The 17,747-nt window shown below is 42.4% G+C and overlaps 1 protein-coding gene across 4 annotated transcripts in view; it reads left to right on the forward strand.

The window, feature by feature from the left end:
- Nucleotides 1–17,747, forward strand: part of LOC309563584 (alpha-2-macroglobulin-like protein 1) — a 562,516-nt gene that overhangs the window by 480,553 nt on the left and 64,216 nt on the right. For 2 of the 4 annotated variants that reach the window (XM_082268048.1, XM_082268051.1), the window contains 6 exons: nucleotides 71–226; nucleotides 3,513–3,641; nucleotides 7,807–7,924; nucleotides 10,299–10,368; nucleotides 14,669–14,894; nucleotides 16,359–16,479. In XM_082268048.1, the coding sequence (XP_082124174.1) occupies nucleotides 71–226; nucleotides 3,513–3,641; nucleotides 7,807–7,924; nucleotides 10,299–10,368; nucleotides 14,669–14,894; nucleotides 16,359–16,479 (820 nt within the window). Of the gene's footprint in view, nucleotides 1–70; nucleotides 227–3,512; nucleotides 3,642–7,806; nucleotides 7,925–10,295; nucleotides 10,369–14,668; nucleotides 14,895–16,358; nucleotides 16,480–17,747 lie in introns of all 4 variants that reach the window. The other 2 variants (XM_082268050.1, XM_082268049.1) reach the window with 2 other exon arrangements.

Consider the following 17,747-nt stretch of genomic DNA (forward strand, 5'->3'; position numbering starts at 1 on the left):
GAGTACTACATATGACCAGTAGAGGAGAATTAGGAAAATTTAGACTTCTGTTCTGCAATTTTTCATTTAGGTTCAGCTCAAGTTCTCTGAAGAACAAGTTCATCCTGGAGGGAAGGTGAATCTGGACGTGTCGGCAGAGGCTGGGTCACTATGCAGCGTGCGCTCTGTGGATAAAGGATACCTTCTTCAATATCCACATGATGATGTCTCATTTGCAACTCAAGTTGTAAGTGAAATTATATGTTTGGCCTGAATGGACAACTGTCACTTTTAATCTGATGAATAAATTACATTTACACCTGATACCTGTTACTACATAAGTGGCTACCATTTAAAAAAAAAGCCCCATTGAAGGAGCTCAGAGAAGGCCTCTGGAAATAACATCGGATCTCTTGTAGATCTAGAGTACAAAAAGATCTTAGTGACAATCTGGGGAATTCATAAATGATGTCTATGATGCTCTTTAGAATTCCATTGTGCCTCATGCCGCATGAGCAATGTCAGTGGAGGTGACAGATGCATGTACCTGTTAAAACAGGTGCATTATTTGGGGTACCACATGCATAGGCACTGACACCAGCGTGTCCATAAGGAAACTGAACTCCTTTTCTGTTCTGCAGTCACACAGACAGAAGTTTTGTAGCTGAGTGGGCAGAGCCCAATGGGGATTCAGAGACACTAGTTCCCCATCAGGTCCACTCTCCTTGTGATTAAGAGCAGGTAGTAAGTGGATTCCTAAGCCAGAAGACAGCCTGCAGATTACATTCAGCTCTTTGGGCTGTGCTGTGCTATGTATTTCATCTGATCCCCCTTGCCTTCTGAAGCCCAGAAATGCTGCAGAAACTGGGCACTTTGAACTGCTGTAGAGGAGAGAGGGCTACAGATAAACAGGTGCAATTTTTTTAAGAAGAGTTTCGTCTCTGTGTATCACCTGGGGCTATCCAACCCTCTCACTCTATTTTTTACTTAAAGTGTTACTAAACCCAGAACCTGCAATAACTATATCTGGTCTTCCACAGTACACAGAGCATGGAAATACAATTTTTTTAGTAAATATAAACTGATAAATACCTTTTCTCATCAGCAGTATAAAGCAGCGTTGTGACTTGTATCAGTTCCTAGTAAAGCTTGTAGGAGGAGATTTTATTCTCTCCTGATCCTGGCCCTGTGTTGATCACGTGCACTCTCCTAAGAAAAAAAAAAACCCTCTAGCAATACACACTAAACTGAGCATGTGCAGCCCGTCCCCTGGCTCTGTAAATATCAGGTTATTTTTGTGAGACCGAGAATGAAGAGGAGGATCAGAGAGACATGATCAAACAGCCTTTTATACACATTGCAAAGGATTAAACCTTTAGGTTCCACAGTGAGTATAACAAGCATCAGTGGCGTAACTAGAACCTTCAGGGCCCCGATGCAAGAAACCATAAAGGGCCCCTAATTGACGCCCTTCCCTCCCAGCCTGGTGGCGGAACGCCAGGGCCGGTCGCAAGTGCAATGTTTGTGTGGTAGTTCTGCCATTGGTGTCAGTAGTTTTTTTTTTTTTTAATTACATTTTTCTACCATTAGCTTTATTAATTTTTTTTTTACAATATTATTCTAACAGACTGACCACAGCGTGCCCCCTTTCAATGCAGACTGACCACAGCGTGCCCCCTTTCAATGCAGACTGACCACAGCGTGCCCCCTCTCAATGCAGACTGACCACAGCGTGCCCCCTTTCAATGCAGACTGACCACAGCGTGCCCCCTTTCAATACAGACTGACCACAGCGTGCCCCCTTTCAATGCAGACTGACCACAGCGTGCCGCCTTTCAATGCAGACTGACCGCAGCGTGCCCCCTTTCAATGCAGACTGACCACAGCGTGCCCCCTTTCAATGCAGACTGACCACAGCGTGCCCCCTTTCAATACAGACTGACCACAGCGTACCCCCTTTCAATGCAGACTGACCACAGCGTGCCCCCTTTCAATGCAGACTGACCACAGCGTGCCCCCCTTTCAATGCAGACTGACCACAGCGTGCCCCCTTTCAATGCAGACTGACCACAGCGTGCCCCCTTTCAATGCAGACTGACCACAGCGTGCCCCCTTTATATATATATATATATATATATATATTAGCATACACGTACATATATCCACACACATATACACACACACACATACATACATGCACACACATACATATATAGACGCACATATGCACACACATACAGTACATATATAGATACATATAAACACACACATACATACACATACATACATACACATACAGTACAAATACATACATACACACACATACAGTACATATATAGATACATATAAACACACACATACATACAAACACATACAGTACAAACACATACATACATACACACACATACATACACACACACACATACAGTACACACATACATACATGCATACATATACATACATACATAAATGCACATAGAAAGCCTTTTTTTTAAACGGAGAGAGAGAGGACAGTACCTTCTTCCTGTAACTTCCTGCCGGGTATTGCACTGTAGGGGGAGGCAGAGAGCACAGCACACACTGCTTTCACTTTCCTAAGGGAGACCAGCTTCCTCGATGCCGATTTACAGTTCGGCTGAGGAACAAGGAGCTCTGGTCTCAGCTGCGGTTGCCGCTCCTCATATCTATACATACAGGGGGCCCTCTCAGGCCCCCTGCAGCATGGGGCCCGGTCGCCATGGCGACCCCTGCGACCCCTGTAGGTCCGCCCCTGACAAGCATGCTTTACTGCATATACAGACTGATTTTACTGTTGTGGTTTTAGTAACACTTTAATGGCTTGGTATACCTGTCCAGTAGTCAGATGATTTATAATTGACGCTCTTAGCTTTGGTTAATCAGATGTCTTCCCTGAACTGATGGTTAAGGCAGGCCTTTAACTTAAAGTTACGCTTGGTATCCTCAGTTCTGTGGCTGGGACTGATTTGTTGTCAACTGTTAGTTTGAAATTATTGATTGACAACTATGATTTAGAGTCAACATAGATGTGACCTTCCAACCACACAAATTCAGTACTTTTATCTGGGTGGGCAATGGGCGAAGTGTATTTGTTGGAATGGATGTAGTTGATAATGATTATGCTTTTCAATAGTAACCTACAGCTGCTACTGGATTATAAAGAAAGCCATCATCCAGTTTGGCATGAATCTATGACTGCCTTCTTGAGTGTCCACCGATAACTTCCTGTTGGCCTCTAAAACTGTCCATCACTGTTTAGGGTGAAAGTTTTTCATGTGGGAGCTGCTGTAATGTCTCTGAAGATCACTAGTTGCCAGGGACTTTTTCAAAGGAAATAAAATCAGACCTATGAATAAACACATACGGTCATACACGGTCATACACTAATTTATCTTAAAACCCCATAATCCCTGCTATCCTTTAGCAGTGTTTCCTGGATCCTATCAGAAATGTACTTTTATTTTTTAACTGGAACTACAAGTACTTATATATGTGTGACCTGCTTTATGTTACAGCAAAGGAGTCTGTCAAGACCGCATGGATTTTTTAGGGAAGATTATGAACAGGAAGTTCACCATTGCCCAGAAAATCAGACAGTTGAACGTAGATGGGATCCTGTATTTGATACTTCATTTCTATTTCAGGTATGTCTATTTAAACACATGCATTTTTCACTTGCATTATAACAGTTTATCTGTAATCTATAATATGTACAGTACATGCTCATTCTATTTATATATATTCCATGTGCTAGTGAAGGGCTGCTGAGAATATAGCCATGTCTGCTGGCTTCCAGTCACAGGCACAGATCTATGCACTCCAAAAATGTAGGCTATATTAAGGGCAATGATGGTGAACCTTGGCATCCCAGATGTTTGGAACTACATTTCCCATGGTGCTCAACTACACTGCAGAGTGCATGAGCATCATGGGAAATGTAATTCCAAAACATCTGTGGTGCCAAGGTTTGCCATCACTGGTTTAGGAGATGCATTTTTAAAATCTATTGCTGAATAACTAGTACAGGAGAGGGGTTTGGGGTCACAGAATGCTCCAAAATGTTAATAGCAGTCAATGAGAGGACAGACTTTATTAGGAAATCCTTACAGGAGCAGCACACACTACAGAACCAAACCAGGTCATACTCGCAATTCCCCAAGAGTTGTCTGCCACCTAGATTCCACAGTTAGATCTTCAGTGGGAAAATAAAAGATCCTTCTCCAGACCAGAACTTATGGACAGTGCCCTCACAAACAGTCTATCAGCAAACTCCTCCAGGCCCTCAGCCCAGTTCCCACTGAGGCCCGGATGGCAATCTCTTGTCTCAGTAGCCCTCTCCTAGGGGCAGCAGCCCCAAGAGAATTGGAACCCTCCGCGGAGAGTAAAGAACACTCTGCTCAGGCCTCCTAAAGATTTTTGTCACATCCTTAGCCTCCTTCTGGACATCTCCCTTCAAGGATTGGCTGGGGCATGATAAATATTTATACCAGGTATCTGATTCTCCCTGTCCTGTATTATGGAAGCTTCTCCAGAAGCAGGTGAGGAAAATCATACACCCAGCTCAGAAAACAACGACCAGACAAAGCCACTCACTACAGTGAAGTCTAAAACTAGATTTAACCTAGCAGCTTACCTAGAGGGCGCTACACCTAAAAACTATTTTGCAGTTAAATTGTGCCTACAAGTATCTGTTTGTTTTCATCTCTGTGATCCTTATAGAGCCCTTTTGCCTCCTAGAAGACCACTATGCGGTGACTATAAATAAGCACCTAAAGTTCAACTCCGCAAAGGTATCGGTAATTGGTATTGAGTACTTGAGCACAAGTATCGGTACTCGCGCTCGCCGGTAAAAAAACAGGTATTGGTGCACCCCTAACAGACAGCAATAAAAACCTGACAGGGGTTGTTATCTTTGTCCACAATATTTAAAACAAATAAAGGGCTTTTAGTTACACCTTAAAGCAAAAAAACCTTTTCCCATACAGTGGGGTTGTGCCCACACTGCACAGGTCAACTGCTTGTTTTTGTCTAGGGGAATGTAGAATGGAGGTATACCTACCTAATCCTCCTCTCCACACAAGATTGGTCCCTCTGGCTCCTGCCCCCGCACTCTAGCAGTCTTGTACGGTGGACTTTTCCTGACGTCATCACATCCAAAGACCTGTTCTGGACGAGAGGACGTCAGGAACAGTCCACCGCTGGATCAGAGGTGAGCGTCGCTTGCAGGTGGAGCAGAGGATTGACTGAGTATAAGCTTTCTTCGATCCCTTGACAAAAACAAGCAGTTGACCCGTGTAGTGCGGGCACAATCCCACTGCATGTGAAAACTTTTTTTTTTGCTTTAAGGTGTAACTAAAAGCAAATTATTGGTTTTAAATTGAGTGGAGAGAGATAAGAACCCCTTTCATGTTTTATTTCTGTCTGTTAGGGGTGCACCAATACCTGTTTTTTTACTGGTGAGCCCGAGTACCGATACTTGTGCTCAAGTGCTCAGTACCAATTGCCGATACCCTTGCAGTGCAATTTGAGCCCATACAAAATGAATGGGCTCAAATCACACTGCAAAGAATCACATGAAATTTGAACAGGAATGCAGTGTGATTCCTGTCCAAATCATATGCGGTTTCCTGCACTGCAAGAGAGGAGAGAGGGAGAGAGAGGTGCTAAGCTGCCAATAGTAGCAATTTTAATTCAATAAAAGTGTTAAAATGAAACAGTATTGCACTCGCAGACGTTGCTGATGACAGGCAAAACACAAGCTCAGTGTGGAGCCCCCAGCCCAATAATGTGGCCAATCAAGGCTGATGAAGGAGGTGTGGTTTGACCTCCAAACTGCATCTTGATTGGCCTCCCAGCATCCTGGACATCTGACAGCTCCTTTGACAAATTTAGTCTCCCATGGCATCTGGAATCCTGCTTCCTGGATCCCTGCTTAGGCTTCACAACGTTTTCTCCAGCGGTTCTAGTAGGGACCGAACTTTGGATTTGGGTCTCCACACTGAGCTTGTTTTATGCCTGGCATCAGTGATGTCTGAGTGCAATATTCTTTCATTTTAACCCTGCCTCTCTCTCCCCCTCCCTCTCTTCTCTCGCAGTGTGGGAAACCGCATATGATTCGGACAAGAATCACACCGTATTCCTGTTCAAATCGCATGCGATTCCTTGCAGCTCAGTTTGAGCCCATTCATTTTATATAGGCTCAAATCGCACCGCAAAGTTATCAGTTTTAGGTATTGGAGCATTTGCACGAGTACAAGTACTCATGCAAATTTTTAGTATCGGCACTGATACCAGCATCAGTATCAGTGCAACCCTACTTTCTGTGCCTTTATTAGGGAAATTCACCCTTTCTATTTGTCCAGTTTACGATCATCACCAACAGTGTAAGTAAAAGAAAATCCCAAATTTACAGTTGTCGCCAGAACAGGAATATAGAGAAAATCTTCCAGTGGGAACACTAATTATTTTGGAACCTGGTGAAACCAGGAATTTCCTCACTTTGGTGGGATTTCCAATCGCTACCTGTTTTGGCAATGGAATAGAGCGTGAAGGTAAATTTCATCAATGGAACACAGATGGTAAAAAAAAAAAAAAAACAGACAGGGGTTATAACCTTCTCTTACCTAAAAAAACTAACTCTTATTCAAAATGCAAAAATTGCCCTTATTTTCTGCTTTAATTAACTTCATGAAAAATAAAAAAATTGACATTCTGTAAATAGGCAAGGGAAGAGGGGACTGGACAAATGAAATTGTGGCTTCTGTCTATGATAGCCACAGCCGCAGAAGTATAATAATAGCTATTTTATTTGACATCAGCAAATCCTTAAATACAAAACAACACTGATGGTGGAGGTGACATACACCTCATGTGATTTTACCTAGTTGTTATCCAGCACACCTTAAGAAAAAACCTTTTTTAAAGTTCTGCTTTAAGGCCATCTCAGGTTCAATTGCTTGTCAAAACCGTTATGCCTACAATAATGAATTTCTTCCGAATTTGCTAGTTCTCTAGTTGTCCTCTAGCTTTTATTACTTAGTGATTTAATAGCCTGATGCCAATTATACAGTTTATAATTCCCGGGCTCCTAATCTGCTCAGTATCAGTTACTCACCAAGCAGTGAAGCTGAGGAACTAGCAATTTATAGAGATAGTTACTAATGGAAGCCTATGCATTCCTTCCCCTTTAACACAGGGCTATTAATTCCCAAAATTTTATTATTTTTTTTTTTTTTTTTTACATTTAGCAACTGCCAAAGCCATAGCCAATGCAAATTATATTCAGAAAACGTTTGCTGAAACCTTTAGGCAGCTTACACACGATACTCCTGTTAGAGCATCCTCATTTTCTGGCGTAATTGTAATGCGCGCATTTTCGCGCTTGCTTGCGCAAATGCTCGCAATTGCGTGTAAATTCATTCTAGCGTTCTTGATATTCAATTGGCATTTTGGGTCATTTGAGCATATTCGCGCGCATCAGGCGTAAATTACTGACCAAAAATGCAGATTTTTCTATTTTGTTCTTACTGAAGAAAACGCGGCGCTCATTTACGCGGCTGTGTGCATAGGCACATTAAGAATGAATGGGCTCTATTTTAGATCAGAAAAAAAAAAAGCTGTACTGAGCATTTTTACGCTGCAGTGTGCAAGAGGCCTTACAATAAGTGTATAGGTGATGTTTTTCTAAATAAAACTATAGGTTCACCTGAGAAGAACATATTATTAAATTAAAAACTGGAACAATTTATGTTTAATTCTTTGTTTTTCATAGTTATTCACGAAACTTAATAACTACCTTTGACTATCTAGGTAAGCCATCTAAGGTTAATCACCAACACCCATGTCAAGAAGCCAGTGAAATGTGTTGATAATGAGATCGCTCCTCGTTATACAGCCAAGAAAAAACATGGCCAGAAAGGTACTGCAAGTCCTTTACTTCATGTTAACTTTAAATGCAGGTTACAACATAAACTATGTACAATATTCAGGTAATTCCTTCCAGTTCGTTGTATGTCTTGTCTGAAATTCTCTTTAATCTGACCCCTCGCACCTTACTCTGCAAAATTAAAACATATCACTATAAGCAGATATCATGACCTAACATATTCTCTTTAGTCTCTGATCTGATATTTACTGCTCTGCTGTCTAAAAGGGCACCATTTTATTTAGTCTCCTAATAGCTAAAAACTAGTAAAAACAAAAAAAGGTAATACACAGTTAAAATGCTTTTAAGGGAGTTCTTTTCCAACTAAAGAAAAACAATTGTCCGAGATTAAGGGCCGGTTCACATTGGTGCGATGCATGAAACCCTGCGATTCAGTGCCAGTGGCCGCATTTCACCTGAATCGCACAGTGGTTCACACTGAGATCTGGGAACCGCTGTGGGTGTCAATGTAAAGTTAATGGCACCCCCAGATTGGTTCACAGATTGCAGTACGAACTATAAAATGGTGCAGAAATCGTATTGCATAGGTGTGAACACCAATGCAAACCAATTCCAGTGCGGACCAAAAAAAAGGATCCTGCACCATTTTGGTGTGAACGCAATGCAATTTCAGCCATACAGTTTGTATGGCTGGAATCGCATCGCACGTGATCTGCACAGCAATGCGGTGAAAATCACATATGATGTCTGGCATCACACTAGTGTGAACCAGCCCTTACAAAGCACTGCCACACAACAGAATTATGCCTCGTACACACGTACCGATTGTCTGCCGACCGATCGGCCGTCTTTTGTCCCCGGGCTGTCGTGTCCGCTGAAAAGTGCAAAAGACTGCACACAAATTTTGTCCGCCGACTACAGCCGACTGCAGAAGTAATGTCATGTGATGGTTAACTTTCCGTGTGTTTTTTCTTTTCTGAGCATGCCCAGTCTTGCAAATCTGCTGTCTGTCGGCCGAATTCTGTATTGACTGGCGAACAATCGGCCGCTCTGGTGTTGGCATACAAAAATTTTAATGCTTGCACGACAGATTCTTTTCGGCCGAAAGTGCGCTGTCGGCTGTCGGAAGCATCATACTAACAAGCCAAAAATCGGCCGATCTTTTCGGCCGACAATCTGCACGTGTGTACGGGGCATTAGACTGGCTCTCTGTCCTGTAATCAATTGACACTGTTTGATCACCTCCCTATCCCCAGCCTGGACAGCAAGGGGGCAGGAGCAGTCTGTTGGGCCCATCCTTCTCCTTCTATTAGCATGTGTTCACTGTAATGAGCCTAATTGGCCCCAACTTCTGCTATTCCCTCCCCAAGTCAGTGGTGCTGTGCATGGGATTGGAAGAGGCTGTTGTCAAGTCAAATTTAGGTACTTAAACAGACTTTGCATGAAAATACAATGAACAGCCCTCTGTCCCTGCATAAAAAAAAAAAAAAGCCCCAAAAAAAATTTAAAAAAGTGGCATGAAGCGCCATAAGATGAAAAAATATTACCTCGCACCCCAGTTCTTGCAGGCACTAGTGGCATCAGCATGCTTCTCTTGGACTTCTCTTATTTGTTTCCTTGTGGTCTATTACATTTTATAGAATTTAGAATTTAGACATAGAATGCATTAAGATAAAAAAAAAAAAAACCTTTTGACTTTACAACCCCTGTAATGGTACAAATATCTAATTTTTTACTCTACAAGAGAATTTTCCTTTAGCTTAGTAAATATGGTAAAATTTCACTTTGCAAAGAATTCCCAATCACATGCAGGGAAAATTTTTAAAAATCAGTACTTGCACAAGATTGGATAAAAAAATTCAGTTTAACTCCACCTCATTTACTTAACGAAGAGAAAATTCCTTTGCAAAGTTTGGCTCCTTTCACACAGGGAGTCTGTCAGGCAGATTCCGTTTTTCTCAGCGGTAGATCGATCCACCGATCCCCCGCTGAGCAGGCGGATGGCAGCTCTGTCTCCGCGCTGTGTGCGGAGATAGAGCTGCCAGGTCCCCATTCTTCTCTATGAGGGAACCATCTGTCCTTTCTAATCCGATCCGACAGACAGATGGAAAATAGGGTTTCCATCCGGATTTGACGGATCGGATCGGATGTCAGCGGACATGTCTCCGCTGACATCCGATGCCACATAGAGATGCATGGGGCATCCGTTCAGATCCGCCTGAAAAACGGACAGGTGGATCTGAACGGTCTGCCTGTGTGAAAGGGGCCTTAATGAACAAATTGTTAATCAATCCCAATGTGTGTGCCTTCTGCATTTTGTTTTATCGCAGATTCTATTTTATTCCATATAAGCTTCTTGTACCGTATCACTACTACTTTATGACTCCATTTTTTTTTTTTTTTTAAACCAAAGAAGAAGAGGTCAGGAGGCATTCCCCAAGAAGTTTCTTCCCAGATACCTGGCTGTTTAAATTAGTGAAGGTTGGGTGAGTACATTATTGCTCAGTAGGGATGAGCAAAGTTATTTCTGCAAGTTGTCACTAAAGGGACATCTCGCTCAATGAGCTGCTTGGGTGATATTTGCTTGAAAGAAAACATCCTTATTTTATTTAGACAGTGTATTCTTGGGAGGGAGGTGTGTATTTAGGGTAGTTTGGTTTGTTTCATAAAATATTATTTGTATTTGCATTTTTTTAGGAGTTGCTCATAGGAGGTTTTGCATTTTTCGTGTAAATGTTTATGTACCACCCTCCTAGTCAGGTGCTAGATAGACAGAATAGTTTTTGTCTCTGTCTGCTTAACAGCAGAGCAGCAGGCTAAATCTATGTGATCCCTGCTTCACAGGGAGCAGGATCTGTTAGTTAGGCCTGTTACACGTGTTCATGTGTGATTCATCTGGGCTGAGGGAGTGTCCCCACTGTGTCTAATGAGGAGGCCTGTTCAACAGTGGAGGAAACCCAGCCAGTGACACACAGGCTTTTGTAGCTGTCTCAGTGAGTTGGCACAGACAAGTGGTGCCACCCTGGGATATGCTATAAAAGCCAAGGACACATGTGACAGGGCAGGAAGTCAAGTCTCAGAAGGAGGGTGACGGCTGTCTCCTTTTCTGAAGCTGTGGATGGTGGTCGCAGGCAGTCGGCCTGGTTAACCAGAAAGTGTGGCTGAACCCAGAGGTCCGGTGGAGGCTGACTGGTGGATTTTGGAGGCAATGGTGACTCTGAAAAAACAGTGTCCATGAGTAAAGAGGAACTTGCCCAGGGGTCTGCCAGGAAGGGGACCACTCCAGAGTCTAGAGCCAGCGGATGGGTGTCAACACACAGGCAGTGAGAGTAAAGGGGGTGCCAAGTTTAGAACCCTGAGGAGAATGTTCAAGCAGGAACATTGAAAGCATCTTCACTTCAGTGACAGAGTGAAGCAGCGGCCTTGCCACATTCTACAGTTTGCTGTCCTCAAGACTGTGAATAGTTAATAGTTGGAGTATCCCACTCATCCCTTCTCCTGTCCAAGTTCTCAATAAAAACACAAAAACAACTTCTCCTGGATTGATTATTGACTGAGCCAAGAACTTTCATTACTGTTCATCTGCTGTCAGTTGCTAAAGGTAACCCAGGGGAATCCAGAAAGTGTAATTCTCAGCAGTCCTCTAGGGGGCAGTGCTACATTTAAAAAAAATATTTTAGGCCTGAATATTACATATGATCCCAAAACATTATATATTTTTTGAAAGCAGGCACAAAACAGTTGTTTCATGTCACACAAGGTTAGCACTTTTTATGAAACGCAAACATTCAGTAAAAAAATACACTAATGTAAATTTTAGGACACACAAATTTAATAAATTGTCCATTTTTAAATATAAAAGATAAGGTTGTACTAATTAAATATGACACCTGTGGTTTAGAGCTAAAGAGGATCTCCAGGCACTTGTCAAAAAAATCTAAGTCAGCAGCTACAAAAAAGGGTAGCTGCTGAATTTTAAAAAACAGCCACTCACCTGTCCTACGTTCCAGCAGTGAGCTCACTACAGTCGTCTTCATCCTCCGCCCTCCCTTGGCCGTGCCATCTTTACTATGGGCACCCGGCTGTGACAGCTTGCAGCTTCACAGACAGGTGCCCACTGTGCATGCGAGAGTTGCACTGCGCATCCTGACTGGTGGATGCATTCTTCTGGGACCAGTCATTGTCCCAGAAGACTGCAGGGGAAAGGGAGAGAGGAGAACTTTCGTTGCCGAGTGCTGTGGTGCTTGGAACCGAAGTGGGAGCAGGTACCTGTCAAAATCGGATACCTGCTCTCCCCCCTCCCCGCTCCTCAAAAGGGCCAATTGTGCAAGAGGAGCGGGGGACGAGTCCTTAAAGCGGAACTTCCCCTTTTGGGTGGAGTTCCACTTTAACTGTGAATAATAGGCCTAGAATTATTGCCCTCACTGTGGCACGTGTGATGACATGTAATGTGTATTGTTTATGAGGAAATTTTTATCAGTGCTAGGGTGTAAGATTTACACTTTAAAACATTTTTACTGAACCTTTTTTTTAATCACATATAGAGGACAGAAAGTCTATGCGATGCATTTTTAGTGACAGGTTCTCTTTAATAAGACTTTAAGGATGTAAAAGCTCCCTGATGTCTCACCTGTCCTCCAATGAATGTCCTGGACTGTAGGTCACACTCCTTTACATTGTTCCCCAGCCATACTGGCGAGGGACATTGACAAGACCCAGAAGTTTACTTTTAATACATTGCATCCATGTCAGTCAAAGGAAGTGAAGATCAGCAAATTAACTGCACTGACTTCCCTCCCCTCTACCTGGAGGCACCTGCCTTGCTCATCCCAGGTCCACCAATGGGCATCCAGGGGGGGTGCAGAAGTAATGGGGGCATGTGGATGCGATTCAGTAGATGCACAGCCTCCAGATTGCTTTAATCTGACAGCTGACAGTCCGCTTGTCGGATTTACACACACTGTGACAGTGACCCATACTGGGACTGTATGTAAAACATCCCAAAGCCACCGATGCAGTTTCTGCTTTGGTTGCAGTAAACTGGGTAAATGTGTTATTTTTCTCTGTCTTTTATTGTCTGTTTTTCCTAAAAGAAAAAAAATAATCTATTGATCTATATCTATCTATATCTATCTGTATCTATATATATATATATATATATATATATATATATATATATTATTGACACTAACAGGAGGCTGTTTTTGGCACAAGAATAGGTGCATAATTATCTGTATCTGAGCTTCTGTAGCCATCAGGAGCCATTTAAAGCCTATTGCACCCTTTAAACCCCATCCAAAAACAAAAAAATATATCACCCTAAAGGAAACATTTGGGGGTAATAAAAAGTAAGCATCCATACTCCCCTCAATGCAGCTGTCCCCTGCCGGCTCTAAGACAAAGAATTGAGCAATCACATTACTGTTGATCGGTCAGCACTTGTTATTCTCAGAGCCGAGATGTCAGTCACCACTCTCAGCCCTGTTGCTCCAGTTCTTACTAGAGCACCAATCTGAGGAGAGGGTGGGGGCAGTTGGTTTTGGTTCTCAGCCATGCACTGAGAGCCAGAGCCAGTTATCAATCAGGCAGCTAAGTGGATCCTGAGAATATGTTCACCATCCTTCCAAACCTGGAGCAGCTCTGTGACATCAGCCAACAGTGGGCTTTAGCCCGATGTCAGCTATTTCTGGGTCAAACTAGAGCAAAAGTAAGTGAACCCCCATGGAAAAAAAAAAACGTACTACTCTTTTAATTCCACATTTCCTATGGACTCCAAAGCATTTTATCAGAATGGTAATATTTTGCCAAAATCTCTGATTTTGGGGAACAAAACCTGTTAATTTTCCTCATTGCTCAGCTTTATTAAGTGAATATTAAAATAACTAATACAATGAAACAAAAAATGTATGTGATTTAAAGGTTTTAATAATAACAGATTAAAATAGAATAAGTCAGAGTGATTTACAGCATCAAGGAGCTGATCTGTGTAAAAAAACAATGTGTGCCAAGAACATATAGTAGAATTACCAGGCATAGGGATCTACATTGCATCACCCCTGATGCACCCGCTATCATTTGGCATGGCTGTTCGGGGCTCTGCCCACACAGCCACATCATTCATTCACAGTTTCCTGAATGATCTAAAAGTACTGGCAGATGGCTTGTAGTTCTACAACAATGATTGCCCTATAGTTCATAAACAATCCCTGCAGGTTTCAAACTGACAACCTGTATGGAGGTACAGACTGAGACCTGCAGGGCTTGTCTGCGGAAGCCTGCCTTTGCAATCGTGATCTACTGATCATGGGTACTGTGGTTTCCAGGAAAAATAAATAAATGCACATTTTTTTCTGCAAAAATATGTACATTTTTTTCTAGAAAGGTGAGTTTATCCTTTAAACATGTGTGCAAAAAATGCAATAATGACTCTGGCATTGAAAGGATATAACAAACAAAAAGTTATTTGAAAAAGAGGAGATTCTGGGAGACAGGTGTAACTTTCGGTACCAAAAGTGTTGTGCCTGCAGGCTCATGAATGGAAATCCATCATTAATGTGGTCATCATATGTTCATTAATACCCCAACTTGCAGAAAGGAGACAGTAGTGGCACTTGCGGACTTGCAGATTCTGAGAGATGTTGTCACCCTCCTTGTAGCACTGCAGGTTTAGGTGGATCATACAAGTATTTATGGCACTTTAGTAATTTATTGGCAGATGAAACTGTTCTATATAAAATTGTTTATTCTGTACATTTAGCTTCATCAGCCCTATCTTCTGTCTTACAGCTCAGACGGCCACACTGTACTAAACCTGGTTACACCAGACAGTATCACCAAATGGGAGACGGACGCCGTGTGCCTGGGAAAATCTGGTATTGGGGAGATCAGAAATGTTGGGCTCGTCGCCTTCCAGACTTACTTCATTGACCTAGTTATACCTTACTCTGTGGTGCAAGGAGAGAAATTTAAAATTGATGCCCAGATCTTCAGCTATGAGAAGAAATGTATTTTGGTGAGACTAATCAGTCAGTAGTTCCATCTAATCACATACTCCAATGCGTAGTATCTAGCAGTAACCCATAGCAACCAATCAAAAATAATATTTAAGCAGCTTAGAAAGGATGTACCATGGAACATCTGCTTTGTTGTTGATGGCTGCTTTGGGTTTTGAGCTGCACTTTGCATAAGTACGACATTAAAACGTAAAAGTGCTTCATGTATTCAAACGTCAAGCCTTGCAAACTTGGACCTCAATCAAGCAGCTTTGAGATGCGCCAGAAGAGCTTGTGTGTCTCAATATACAGTGATAGTAAGGGAGGTATAAGCTCTTGTGGGGAGTCAAGCCCTGAAATATTTTCGTAGCCTGCACACATTCTGCACTTGATCTTCAGTTCTATACCAAATTATCAGTCAAGGCAGTGAGAAAATACACAGATAATACTGGTGTATTTTGTACTTCAGGGGTCAATATTTTAGCTCCCATCCAGAGCTTCAAAAGACATAACATGAACAAATAAGTGTACATAAAGCCAAAACTTGTTTCCCCTTAAATGTGTGTAGAGGATGGTTAAGACTCCTTTCCTTTTTAATTTTCCTCTCTATGCCCATGAAAGAGAATTCCGTTCTCCATCAGTGTAGAGAGAGCTGGAAACAAGAGGAGATTCAAAGTGAGACGATATCCCCTCTTAGAGAGTTGTCACCAGGACAAGTTTGCCCTTTGAAAATTTTTCCTTTACTTCCTGTTTCTGTGACAACTCAAACATTTTGGATTTCCCTTAGCTTTCTGTATCATAATCAATGGACACCAAGACTAATAAGTGGAAGTGAAACTACTCCAGCGGTAACACAGATAATAATAAAAAGACAGAGGCTCTAACTCTCCTTAATTCTATCCAAAACTAGAAAAAATTGTTCTGCTTTTGCCTACCCATAAATGTAATACAGTGCTTCATTGGACTGCAACTAACAGTACTCGTACTGCAGAAGTATGGCAATCTTAGCCTAAAGGATAATGGCAATCTTAGTCTTATCTCATAGTACAGAACAAAGAGCAGTGGAATGTAGTCAACAACATAATTTGGAACGCAAGCTGGCCATAGACAGTGCAATTTCCTTTCCTGCAATCGCTCGATTTCCCCATCAGCACAGTCAGTGTTGATGGGGGAATCCCTCCCATGAAGCTACTGTGCTCTCCTGGCTTTAACAGCTGGCAATATTTGCATGAAATTCCAACAGGCTGATCGTACCCATGTTGATCGATCCATTAACTTGGGGGCAATCAGCCTGCCCATTGATGGTTTGAATCTCAGCTGGTGCATACTGAACCGGCCAAGATTCAAACCATCTATGGCCGGCTTCAGTTTCAGCAGCCTGCAGTGGGAAGATAATTTTTTGATGCTGAAATTTGAATCATTAAGTTAAATTAAATAGATACGTTTGTCAAATCTCTTTCTAAATTGTTCTCTCATTCCTATAGGTGGTAGTGTCTCTATCCGAAGTTGATGGTATCCAAACAGTCCAAGGCAAAGATCAAGCCCGATGTGTCTGTGATAGTCACGTCAGCCACTTCAGCTGGGATGCCACAGCTACAAAAATAAGTATGGTTCACATTTTTTACAATAATATGCTTTCCTTTTACCCAGGAAAGGAAGTTGGCAGCCCTGGCTGTGGGATGTAATTTTTTGTTTTAAAGATCTCATCTACTTTTGACTAAAGCTATACTAATTAAAATTGGATGATAGGGCAGATCCTAATACATTTACTGATAGGAATGTATTAGTGAAAGATTGATTTTATATAAAAGCTCAGAATTCATGTGGTCAGCTTTAGCATGAAACTTAAAGCCTAATTTCACCTCTCTGAACATTTTATATGTTACACCCATACTTAAGGTGTGACATGTAACATATTCAGCATGCACCCCTGGTGACAGCAGTCAGAGGATCTTCTCCCGCACCATGAATCCCCATGGCCATGTGGGCCTCTGCCCCTTCAGCCACGAATAGACTGCAAGTAAGTTATTGTGGCTGATGGTTTAAAATTCTCAATGAAATGTGAGGGTGCTGGTGAGCGCTCAAAAAGTTCATTGACCTCCCAGCTCTCAAGCAACTTCCTGTCCGTCCGTACGGAAGGTATGGGCAGACAGCTATCCTGAGAGTCTGCAGAAGTCTGACATTGCACCTGTGATATGCTCCTCACAGGTGTAATGCTCTGTAGGCTCCTTAGAAAAAAAAAAAATAAATGCACATTTTTTTACCTGCAAAAAAATGTGCATTTATAATTTTTTTTAAAAGTTGAACGAATCCTTTAAGGAGATGTGGGCTGAGAATCCCTAAGCTTCCTCAGTAATTAAGCTAAAGGCTAAAATCTGAAACCTAAAATTGTGCAAGACATGGACGCCATGTGGTTGATTTACTTAAAGCAGATTACTAAAGTGGAAGCTCTGCTTATCTGCTTAACTCCCCCCCCCCCCCCCCCCCCCCAGTGCCACATTTAGCATCTTTCGGGGAGCGGATACCTGCCAAAAACAGGTACCCGCTCACACTTCTGTGAAGGATGTCGTGGTGACCTACATCATTTGCGGCCCCTCTTCCTTCCCCCTGCTGCCTTCTGGGTGACACACACATGTCCCAGAAGGCAACAGGACCATTCAGAAAGCGCAGCGCAATCCGCGCTGTGAAGCCGCAAAGAAAGAAGGCCGGGCCTGCACCCGGTGCTGATGAACCGGTTTGCTTTGGGTACCGACATTGTGGACTCCCTGGACAGGTAAGTGTCTTTATATTAAAAGTCAGCAGCTACAGTATTTGTAGCTGCTGACTTTATTTTTATTTGTTTATATAGGCTGGAACTCTGCTTTAAAGAATTG

Source organism: Pelophylax lessonae (genome assembly GCF_965119305.1).
Source record: "Pelophylax lessonae genome assembly, chromosome: 9".
Taxonomy (NCBI): domain Eukaryota; kingdom Metazoa; phylum Chordata; class Amphibia; order Anura; family Ranidae; genus Pelophylax; species Pelophylax lessonae.